The following is a 12,437-nucleotide window of genomic DNA, read 5'->3' as shown; positions in this document are numbered from 1 at the left end:
CCTTGGGCACAGTCAAAAGCACGTGGTTTAAGTCAGGGAAAGGCAGCCATCTCTTCGCAGAGCTGATCTTACAGCCCTGTGTTTCTGGAGCCATTATGTTAGAATAAATTAGAATAAAATGGAAGACCCTCAAATAGTTTCAAGGGACTGAGCCAGAATACATCTAGGTAGTGATTTCTCAGACATGACTTCTGGCCTTATTGTCTATGTTGGCAGTAGAAACGAAAGTAATGTAGGAGTAGCTTCAACAGCTCTGTACCATCAGAGAACTGCTTTTTTGCCAGAGAAATCCTCAAGGGCCTCAGTAGTCAGAGTCCTCTAGCAGAACTAACTGCAAATAGCATGAGAAGGAAAGGGAGACAACTTCAAGGATATTATGGTCAATCTGACTATTTGTATAATACACTGCATTAAAAAAATATTGTATATTAAAGGTAGTTCATGAGTTCAGTAGAAGGCTTCTTCCTTCCAGGTTTGGATTAGCAGTAAATAGAGATAAAATGTTCTACAGGAGGAAAGTAAATCCTATTTTTGGCCCTATTTTGTTAAAATTCTGGAAAAGGGAGCAGTGGTAATCATGAAGGAGTTACAAGAAGAATGAAAAGTAGTCCTGACCCAGTGGGGTAGAAACAGACCACCAAAATTAGAGGAAGTTTTGATCTGACATACCCAGACCTCCACACTAAACGGTCAAGGTAACTTCAGATCTGGATCAACTCCCAGATCAGAGCTACAAAACTCTACACCTTACATTAATACCTTTTTTTTCTTTTCTTTTCTCTTTTCTTTTCTTTTTTTCTTTTTTTTTCTCTTTTCTTTTCTTTTCTTTTCTTTTCTTTTCTTTTCTTTTCTTTTCTTTTCTTTTCTTTTCTTTTCTTTTCTTTTCTTTTTTGCTTGAATTGATACCAAGCTGCAGAGAAATTCTGAGGGAAACACCAGCATGGTGGTCATGTGTCATCATCAGTGCAGACAGCCGTGGTTCTGGAACAGTGAGATGAGTACATAATTTACAAATGACCAATTTCAGGTGGTGTGACAGGTACGCTCACAAAGTTTGTTCTGCTTCTCAACTGTTACTGTAGTTTCCACTTTAAATATGGAAATTTCTAAATTAGGAAATAACCTCCAGTATGTGCTTACTGTATTTAAAACATCTGGAAATTACATGACCTGCATATAGATTTTAGGCTGTCTGTAGCTTGTCCTTCTAACTTTACTCTTTACAAACATTTCAGATTATTGGGCAGGGCGGGATCCTTAGGATGTATTTGTCTTTTTCCAAAATACTTCTACACAAAACATTAAGGCAAATTTGAAATACTTAACAGGTTTTGAATTTGGGGGTTCTTGCTGTTTTGTTTGTAACCCAGCTTTTGTTCTAATTACCTTCAGGGATGTATTTTCACATCTTTTCCAATTTGAATTCAATATCTAACATATCCTTCTACAGAGGTTAAGTATGTACTAGCATTGTATCACACATTAATTTTTTGCCAGCTGCAGACAATGCAACTGCTGCTGCAGAGATGCACTGGGATAAAGCATACAAAGAATGAGATGAATGGCACACAAAATTATGTCACTGTGATGGCTTTGAAGTGTACAATAAAAATACACTCCACAGAAATAAATCTAGGCTGGAGAAATGGTCCATGGGACGTCTTTACCTTACACACACACACACACACACACACACATGCATTTCCACCAAAAAAATCACTCTGATAACCTTGGCACTGGAGTGCCAATCTCTTATCAGTTGTCCAAGATGCCCCAAGGAATCGAGTACTTGATTTGGGATGTACCTGACAATCAGCCTATCTAGGAGATACTAGATTTTGTCTCAGGGTAAGCCCTCCTCTGCATGTTTCTATATCCACCTTTCCAAGGGCATGATTTTCACAAAATGCTTGGAATGCCCTTCCTGTGTACAGATGACCTAGGACAAGCCAGCTTAAGTATGACTCATTGTTATTATTTCAGGAATACTTCAAGGAGTCTTTCCTTGTGCTGGTGTTTGTGTAGTATCTCTCAAAGCTGTAAATCTACTATCACAGTCCTGCTTATTTTTCCCCTTCTTTACTAATAGCAGTGGAAACAATTTGGACAAATTGGCAAGCAAATTTGAAAACAGAAAGCTATATCATAACTGCATGACCATTGTATTTTGATCTTTCAGGTAAAAAAAAAGGAGTTGAACCATCCTTCCTTTAGAGTCCAATGATGGAAAGCCAAGCACTACGTGCCTTCATCAGTGACAGGGACCTAAATGGTGAAGCAGTAGACAGTACATTAAATCCCAGCCTTATCAAAGTCAGTACCTTTCTCCCATTGACTTTGAAAGAATGAGATTTAATTCCAGAAATTGAAATGTCAATCAAGCAATTTGATGACATGGAGAAATGTAAACTAGAGGCAACAATTTCAAAATGTTGAATCTAGGCCATATACAAAAATTGCTTGAAATAGTAGGTGATAGTATCTTACTACTACCTTTTTAATAATAGTTTGGAAATAAATATGTATATTCTGAGGCTCATGGGAAAATTTTAATTACAGTAGTTCATGCTGGGTATGACTTCGTTCCAGGAGTGGCACAAACGATGCTTGTTTTTTCCAGTGTTGTGAGAGTATCTCAATCTGGTCCCGCAAATTTCAGTTCAAAGTAAACCCAGATGGATTAAATCAAGAATACTGCTGAAATGCAGTGACTGGGAAAAAAAAAATGAGAGGGAAGGAATGAGTTTGTATTATAACAATAAGACTGAGACAAAAGGTATATGGACATATAAAACAGTAAAAGACAATTAAAAAATATATTTATACTAAATTAAGACTTTATTGACTAACGTTCTCCAGACAACACGATCCAATGGACTATGGCTGCATACATGCAATGAAGTTGAACACAACAGCAGTTTAACATGGAATGTCAAACAAATTAATATAATGTATTAAATGAAACAATTTATCTGTGTTGCTGCAAAATGAAACCAAGCTATGCATTTCCTTGGTCAACCTGTGTTCAGCTAAAAGGCTATGCATTTGAAGAAACTGGTAGATTTCTTTAGCATATATTTCAAATAAATTAGCTAGAATTGTACTCTTTAAAAATCCTTTCAACTTCACTTGCATTTCAAACAAAACCTACGTGTAAACACTAAAGTTGCTAGAGTCATCTAGAAAGACCTAACTGTCAAACTCAGAGTGGACATTACAGTTCAGTAAATGTGAGTATTTAGAACAAGAAAAATACCAGTTACTGCAAAAGTCATGTAGGCATTTTTATTATTAATCCAGCACAAAGCATTTTTTCTAAGTTTCTCACATAAAAGACTAAAGCTTGCTTACAGTACTACATCTTCTATCATTCAAGCATCATTATTACCTATCAGGGAGATTGGCTAGATGACCTAATGGGTCTTTTCCACCCCTAACTTCTACAAAAAGAAAATCATTCATGCCAGCAAGAACATGGTTCGCTACATCTTGGGCTTGATCCTGTAGCCTTCGTTCAGGCAAAACTCCCACTGGCTTAAAAGAGAGGTTTTCCAGACCAAGACATCCAGGATTAGACCCTTTCAATTTTTTATTTTTAAAAAAAGCATCCATTTAGGATACATGGAAATTATTCTATAGAATTAAAAAAAAAATATGACATGTGCTTCACTTGCATTGAAGGATTCAGAGAATGTAAACACCATAGTGGCCCACACCTTCAAATATCCAAGAGAAAGTGTCAACTGCAAGTAATATGTGTGCGTTTATTTCTCAATGTATGCTTCTGAGGGTGTTCTGTGTATACTTTTACCTCCACGTCCACACACACGCACACCCTTAATATACACATAAAGGTGTGATGAAATTCACTAAAGGCAGTTGCTTGCCTGTCTCATGCTTAAATCTGCAAGTGACAGCAAACTGGGTTTTAGATGATGCTAATTAAGACTGTACGTGAGCAGCAGGACACAAATATCGCTGTGGGCAAGAGAGCGTGTTTGCCAGTTCTATGAGTGTGGACCCATCCCACTTACGCACATCACAAAATCTACCTGCGTGAAGGGCTGGAAAAGCAGGTGACCAAAGTATTTCTTGGTGGGCCATATCTGAAATTTGAGTCGAGTGATTCAGAGGCTGTAGATTGTCCTTACAGGAGCCTTTTGACAACCTGGAGGACCACGCATGAAAGTTTACCTTCAAAGTGCACTTTCTAAGAATGGAATGTTCTTGACAGGGAAATGATCAGAGGCAAGCCTGGATTTTTTTGCTTGTTGAATAGGAAAAATGTTTTCATCTTCAGGCAACACTTCACCCTGACAAATATGAGTTCAGTTGTTATTGGGTTTTAGTATTACAGAAGATTCTTTAGAAACAAACATGATAGTACACACATACACTCAGATATTTACAGCCTTTCTAGAAAAACAACCCCCCTACCTTAGTACTGACTACCTATCTTTTTCCTTTTTTTTTTTTAGTATTTAAATTCTTTAAACCAGCTACATTAAATACCAATGTGTACTGTACCACCCCACACCAACCCCACATCCCCCAAAAACCAGCAAATATTTTAAAAGTTTGTTTGCTTGTTTGTTTTTATGATTTTTAAAATCTCCTGCTTGAGACTGTTAAGTACCACCTCCACTGGAATAAGATCAGCACTGACTGCATCTTCCAATGCACGTCGTTTCATAGTTGAGCAAGTACTGCAGCTAGAAGCTTAGATCTCCAGGTCGTCGGGTCGAGGCCTGCTGCTGGCTCGGCTGCTGGCTCTGCTGGGAGGCCTCTGGTCCACAATGGTGAGGGGTTGCAGCTCGTGTCCCGATGCCAGTTTTTTAGTGTTCTGGTGCTCATCGGAGAAGTCGAAGGGCTGGGCGTGAGAGTTGGAGATGGTGCTGCCAGCCTGCCCCATTCTGTTTTGCTCTGCGCTGTAGTTGGCCCAGTTTTGCTCACTGGCTTGCTTATTGTAGTTACGACAGGAGGAATTGTTCCTGTCTCCAGTAACGAGCTTGTACCCTGGGGGAGACATGGGAGACAAGGGGGCGGTTGGTGAGGAGCAGCCATTGTAATAAGCATATTTGGGGGAGCCACAGTCCTTGGAAGGGCTCATGGCACCGCTGTGGGAGTAGGGGTCGGTTTTCCCTTTCACACGATCCTTGACACCCTTGAAGAACACGTAGAAAAGCTCGATGATATTCAAGGCAAGAGACACCAAGGACACAACCAGCATGAAGAGGATGAAGATGGTTTTCTCAGTTGGACGGGAGAGGAAACAGTCCACTCTGTGTGGGCATGGGTCTCGCTCACAGGTGTAGATGGCGTTCAGGCTAAACCCATAGATGTACCACTGTATCAGCAAGAAAGCCACCTCAAAGACAGATTTAAACAGGATGCTGATGATGTAAGTACGGAGCAGTCCCCCGCGCATCTTCACTTTGCCATGCTCTTCGATCCCATACTTGAATTTCTTAATTTCTATTTGCTTGAGGTGCATATCCACATTCACACCATCATTTTGGACCACCTTGAGTTCTTCTTCTCTTTTGTTCAGCTTCTCTTCCTTCCTCATTACGTAGAACACATGTGCCAGGTACAAAAGGGTAGGTACAGACACAAATATGATCTGCAGAACCCAGAAGCGTACATGGGAGATGGGGAAGGACTTGTCATAGCAGACATTCTCGCAACCAGGCTGTTGAGTGTTGCACCGGAAGGCAGACTGTTCATCTCCCCAAGCAGATTCAACTGCTGTCCCCAATAGCAAGATTCGGAAAATAAAGAGGACAGACAGCCACACTTTCCCTCCTGCAGTAGAATAGGCTTGGACCTTGTCAAGAAGTTTTCCCAAGGCGCTCCAATCACCCATCTTCACAGGATGCTGGCTAAAGAAGGACACAAAGGAAAAAAAAAAAAAAAGAAAAAAAAGAAAAAAGCGATGATTAAGACAGAACTTCAATACCTTTGAAACACTGAATCACAGATCGATGCTAAAAGAGTAGCGATGTCAGCTTTGTTTTAATTCATGTGTTTTACATGTTCTGATGAGAAACCAGAGTTTTAGTTAGTCTGCAGGTGGGGTGGGAAATCAGGGAAACTGAAAAGAGAAAGTAACGCATAATGTCTCAGAGCACAATAAAGAAAGAGGTTTCTAATTTCACTCCAGTTTTCAAGAAGTCTATGACAACCCTTAGTTGCCATTGTGGTTGTCTGGGCTTCCTCGGTGGCAGCCTCAGTTCCAGGGATCTACACCTGCCTCAGGCAGAAGACAGCCATGACACACTGCTGGAGCAGGGCGTGGGAGCATGTAGTAGCGCTGCCTGCATGTGCCAGGAATACATGAAAGACTTCTCTCTTTCAGCATGGATCATTCACGGTAGCCTTTATGTTCAGTCTCTAGGACAGTAAGAAAGCAAACCACAGTATAACCCAAATACAAAAGATTATACTAAGTTATGTTAGGGTTGGACACCTAAAATTCTACCATTGCAAAATATGTGCTGTTTTTCCGACAGCAACATTAAACTGAGCTCTTGCACATGGCTACATTGTAATACATTTAAGAGTATAGTTCCTAATGCTGTCAAGTTTATACTACAATCACCTTCAGAAAAAACTTGCTATCTACATAAAGTTTATACATTAGTATTTGCCGCACAAAGATCAAATTTAGGATTCTTCGCCTATAGTTTTATGAAGGAATCAAAAATAGTAAATACACGAAGCACAGCTGAGCTCATGTTACCATATTGGTAACTGGTTTCCTGTTTATCTGTGGCTTGCTTAATTCACTGTAATTTCAGCTTTGTATTTGCATCTTTTTGTATTTAAATTCCTTCACTTAGTTCTGAAAGGGAAAAAGATTTAGCAAGAAAAAAAAAGGTAAATGAACTCTTTCTGTTTTTAAGGCAATTCCTGGCACGCAGTTTGCATTCCAAGTGTTGAACACTGCAAGTTTAAATTGTCTCTCTCCACTTGAGTTTTAAAGTGCGCATTTCTGGGACACAGGCGGCTTCTCGGGGATATCTGGAAATACACAGGATGACATAAAAGAAATGAAATTGTTTATTTGATGCTCTAGATTCCTAGGGAAAAAACAGAGTTTGTTATAGGGATTTTATCAACTGAGGAATGGTAATCTTCTCTGCATAAGAACTTAACATTTTTAACTTGACCCCCCATGAACAAGTATGTGAAATCAGGCACTTGAAAGAAAAATAATGACAAAGTTTCCCTTTTAAAGTAGATACTGCTGGGTATAGGTATTTGTTCCACGCATGCTGAGTAATCCCTTCCTGGTATTAATAGTTTTGATAATGCCCAAACGATTTCCTCCCCGTCACATCATGGATATATTCCCCAGTGAAGGTCATTTATAGGAAAAGCCCTTTTTGGATAATTCATTAAATTGGAAATTTTAGCACCAAGGAGATTTACTTTCAAGAAGCAGCGAGTCACTGGAAACACAAGATTATTATGTCTGGCAAAATCAGGCTTAACAATGGATGCCAAATGCAAACACACTGGTCCTGCCATCGGAAAGAGTCTGAGAGAGTAATGGCAGACAAGCATTTGAAGTACTCGCTCCGCTCCGATAGCTCCGCGATGCCAATTGTCTTTGAACCCCTGAAAAACATCCCAGGGCCATTTCCGCAGTCCACTTAGTCAACTTGCTCTGAAGTCTACCTACTGCCGCACAGACCCTTCCTCCTGTAATTAGTTCTTCACATGAATGAAGGGCCATCAAAGGGCCAGCCTGCTTCAGACTTAAACCTGGAAGCCTCCACTGGGAGGAGGCAAGTACACAGCGTGTTTCTCTCCGGCACATCCCTTCAGCTTTCCTCAGCTTTAGTCCTTCCCAGGAAAGGCTGGTTTGCCTTTCTGGGCTCGGAGTGGCAGAGAAGTCAGGCACACAAGCACAGAGGTCTGGAAAGGCTGAAATGAAATGTGACCATGTTTCTCCTTAGGCTGGGATTGTTAAAACAGAGAACAGCCTGTAACTATACAACACGTGAAGTTTGTTTTAAAGGCAAGCTATTTGCTCCATGTCCTGGAAGCGGCAGTGGACAGAAGGAGCCTTTTTCAAGTAACAGCTTCTTGATTTAATTAGTCAGCTTTCCGATGATTCGAAACTACTGCATTAACAGACTTTCCTCAGACTCAACATATTTTTTTACTGTCTAAATGTTATTTCAGATTGAGAGTTTGATTAAGAAAACAGAGGACGTGTTATTTCTAGGCAGTTATGTGTTGTTTGTTTTTTAATTACACTCCACTCTGGTCCATTAATGCAATGTGATTTACTTCAGGTTTGACCTACTTAATCCCACACCTGCAATATTTTGAGAATTTACTACCTATTTTTTGATTTGCTTCAGCATGCAAAATTGCTAAGTTTCATTTATGTCCTCTGGCAATATAAACTCTAGGAGGAAACGTTCCATGCTTGAATTACTCATACATAGTTTTGAAAAGCAACTTTTTTTTAAAAGAGATCAGTTACACGCTAGCCTTTGCCAGTAATAAAAAAAAGCCCACATCAATTCAAAACATTGTACTGTTGATCAGATAACCTTGTGGTGGCACAAATATATTATTCCTTGCTTAAGTGGATTCTATTGCTTTATGAAACACAGTACTCTGTTTTGTTGAAAAGAAAATTCATTCATCGGATCTAACGTGTTTATTTTCAGGGCACTGAACAACCATTTTTATTAACTGATTACAGTATCTGTTTTACTAGGTATAAACCAAGGTTTTGTGTCAAACAGTCATTTAAGTAGTCTAGCTTTGTAAATAGTTTGAAATGGATGGCAGATAACCTTTAAAAATAGTTCTTCAGCATTCTGAACTTAAGCTTCTTTTAACACTCCCAAACACCTTAAGTGAGTCCACTGCACGGCACAGGTTGACCTGATCAATTGATACAATTTCGGTACTTCAGAAGCTTAGGGATATGTCTGATGATGAGTATGTGTTTCAGAAGTTCTTACTGATTATTGCTTTACAGGATTATAACCTTTATCTGAGACAGACTAATGCCGGCCTAGTAAACCCTTTAAAATACAGATTTCTTCCAGGTCCTACTGTGTGTGGATAAAGATAGGAAAAAACCCCACAGAGCAGCAGGAGATATGACAGTATTCATCTGCATGGATTTTGGATGACCACATACATAAGAAATTTGATTTGTAAGCCACAATTAAGAAACTCTAGAACTATTTTTTATGGACAGCATTCATCATGTCATCTGGTTCATATTTTCCATGAAGAATAATGCAAACTCAGTGCTGTGGTAACATGCCCAGGTCTGACTACAGTGTTAGGAGGTCACATGCTAGCGGATGGAAGAACAGTAAGGGTTAGAATGGGATCTAAAATGGGATTGTGCAGCTGAAGCAGTTGGGAAACAGGCCAAAGTTTTGGTTTTCCAACCTTTCCTACCTTTTTATGTGTGCTCCCACACACATTAACAGCCAGCAAAAGAGAAGATTCTGGACCCTGAACACCAATCAGCTTGAGCATTTCCCCAAAGCAACCAGTACTGCAGAAAAAGCAGCTAAGATGTACAGCTGATGGGATTTGGATGAGTTGGAACAGGGAAGGCTAGTTTCCTGAAATGTTACAAAAAAATCAGCAAATGTCTTCCAGACATTCCCCTGGGAAGGTGTAGCTCGTTTGTCAGTCTGCAGATGAACTTCAGTTCATTTCATCCACCGGACAAAGATTACGCACTAAATGGTTGCATTAACAATTTAAAGTGTCACAACTGTGTGTTCTTTTTGTTATCTGCTAGTACTGCAGGCGGCCAGCCATCAGCGGACCTACCCCACAGCCCCTGCCTCTCCTGTGCTGTACCCTCTCCACCTAAATTAGTTGTAAAGCATAGTTACAAAAGCAACTGTAAACACTTTCTTGGACGTTCTCTAGCTGTACAAGTCAGGTCTACCCTCTGTATCACTGCCCAGATTCATCCCTTCTCTCCTGACTCACTTCGGAATTAAGAGAAGAAATGTTGAATTCCCTGAGGGGGCCCGGGCCCTCTGATGCTCCTGGTTGTGGATTTTGAAATCTGGATTTCTAAAACATACGTGTGGTATAAACAACAGCCTCCACATGAGATAAATTCAGTGGGTAGCATGGGGAGGGAATACCAGACACAAGGGGGAAAAAAAAAAAAAAAAAAAAAAAAAAGAGCGCAACGTATCTGATGAAAGAGATACATTGCTCAATGTCATCTAACCTTCCTCGTGCCCACAGGAATCCTTGGCCTAAACCGATGTTCATTTCGGAGACAAATAAAACTAATCTTTCAGGCTTGCATAATATGAGAGCTTAGATAACTTTACAGCGTTGAATCTGTTTGCGCTCCCGAGTGTATAAGCATTCAGATTTATGTGGCGAGTCGAACTCCTTGTGTCCCTCTCTCCCCTTTCCTGAACTCAGCCTGCTGTTCACCCTTCTCCCATTTGTATGCTCCTTAGGTATCATGGGTCAGTGCCAGTGTTTGGCTTTGAAGTTTCTGAAGGAAACACTTCAGTAAACATCCCAAAGACTAGAGGCTTAAATTCTGTACTGTAGTGTGCTGTCCAGATGTTAAAAATGGCAGGATGAAAGCTTCACGCAAGTTCTCCAACTTGCTCCCTATGCACACACACGCACGCACACAGAAGTCAGGCACAAGGTGCCCGTAGCTCATTTTTGTCCCCATTACCAGGGGGTTTATCATAAATCTCACACACAACCACCACAAGGAACTCCTCAGACAAAATACGCTCGCTGGTTATCTCAAAGCAAAATGTGAGGACACGCATAAGCACACGATATTCTGATTTAAGAGGAGGAACGTGTTACTCAATAAGATGGACTGTGTTTTGTCTTTCAGCTGAAGGCTCTTTTTCCTGCCTTCCCCTGTTGCTCTTTAACTAATGGCAAGCAGCAGGCAACAACTGCTGTAAAGAACCACTCCAAGTCTTGCAATGTAAAAAGCTTTTTAGTTCTCCAAGAGATGCTGCTCAAGAAGCATTTTTTCTCTGCATTTAAGTATTTGAGCCTTCAAGGTAATATAAAGGGAATGCGTCACATTGGGATTATGACACATATTGTGGATATTCTTGCACGGTTCTTCCTAGACAACTTTCATTTATATCTACCCAAGACTTTCACAGACATTGCCAACGTGGTAAGGCATAGCGTGCTATCTCACATTCCTGCTCTAAAATCCCTCACCGAGGTTGCTAAAACAGAGTAACTATATACAAACCAGGTTAAAAATCCGTAACCCACGTCTGGGTTTTATCACATCTATTTTAAAAGAAAAGGGGAAAACTTATCTGGAAGACCACGTGAAAGTCACCACTTTAGTAGCTGCAGCATTTAACAAAGCACCTAATTAAGAACCTTGCTCTGCACAAACTATTAGGCATCAATGAGGATTTCCACATGAAAGCAAGATATGTGGGGCAAAAATGGGACGCACTGGGGACAAGGTCTCCCTGTTACTGACTTCTGATGCAATTTCTGTACAAGAGAGGAGGACCAAAGCACACCTCGAGTTTTTCTTTACAGGAGCTCATTTAGTCTGGGGCACAGAGGAGCGATTTCACCCAAACACCAGCAACAAGTCTGCAACTTAGCCCTGCAGTTACAACTCCACCGCAGCTTCTCCAATGGAACAAGGTTAAAAGTTATAAAAGTGTAATGTTGGAAGAAATGTAGAGAAACGGGACGAAAGAAAGCAAGGAATTCCTACAAGTTTGAAAGTAACACTTTAAGAGAACTTACACTTCTATAGATGTGTATTTTTAAACAAGTTCAACCATCAGCACAATAACACGGAATTCTTAGGGTGGAGGAAAAAAAAAAGTGTGGCAAAAAAAGTGATACACTAAAAGATGAAAAAGGAAAACTTTCAACTTACCCTTGCTGATCAGCAGTGAAACTGGATCAGAACACTTCTTTGGAGGATTGAAGTAAAATGGAAGAGCACGTTCAGGCACTCAGACCTGCCTATTTAAAGTTTAAAAGTCTACTGCTGTTTTGTATTTTTCATCCTTCCTTCCCCACTAATGAAAGAAAAGTGCTGATACCTCGTAAAAGTTTTTTCTAACTTGGAACACTGGGAGAGCTTTTAACAAGTTTTCAAGCCTCTGACTGCGAGAGAGGAGGGGAGAGGGAGGGGTGGCAGCCAGGGGGAGGGGCGCGCTGCTAATGGAGAGGAGGAAGGTGGGGGAGGAGGGAAAGAACTGAAGGCGCAGCAAAAACCAGCCCGAGGAAAAGGAGCGAGCGAAGGCATGAAAGTCCACTCTTGCTGATGTAACAAAACAAATATAAGGGCAGTCAGCACCCCCCGCCCCCGCCCCGGTCACTGGCGGCACCTGGGTGGCACGGTATCCAGACCCGGGCTTGCCCGGGACAGATGAAACAACTTAGCGCTCTGC

At 40.7% G+C, this 12,437-nt stretch overlaps 1 protein-coding gene across 1 annotated transcript; it reads right to left on the bottom strand.

Annotated features, from left to right (window-relative positions):
• Positions 1 to 2,815: 2,815 nt before the first annotated feature.
• On the bottom strand, positions 2,816 to 12,201 carry GJA1 (gap junction protein alpha 1). The gene is made up of 2 exons (XM_037392257.1): positions 11,918 to 12,201; positions 2,816 to 5,882 (listed from the first exon to the last, which is right to left on the bottom strand). The coding sequence occupies exon 2, from the start codon at positions 5,864 to 5,866 to the stop codon at positions 4,721 to 4,723; it is 1,146 nt and encodes a 381-aa protein (XP_037248154.1). The 5' UTR covers positions 5,867 to 5,882; positions 11,918 to 12,201; the 3' UTR covers positions 2,816 to 4,720.
• Positions 12,202 to 12,437: the final 236 nt, after the last annotated feature.

Source organism: Falco rusticolus, chromosome 6 (genome assembly GCF_015220075.1).
Source record: "Falco rusticolus isolate bFalRus1 chromosome 6, bFalRus1.pri, whole genome shotgun sequence".
Taxonomy (NCBI): Eukaryota; Metazoa; Chordata; class Aves; order Falconiformes; family Falconidae; genus Falco; species Falco rusticolus.
This window is presented reverse-complemented; position numbering and strand designations above follow the sequence as displayed.

Coding starts and splice junctions, on each gene's coding strand:
- GJA1 (XM_037392257.1), bottom strand. CDS start 5,866: ATGGGTGATTGGAGCGCCTTGGGAAAACTTCTTGACAAGGTCCAAGCC.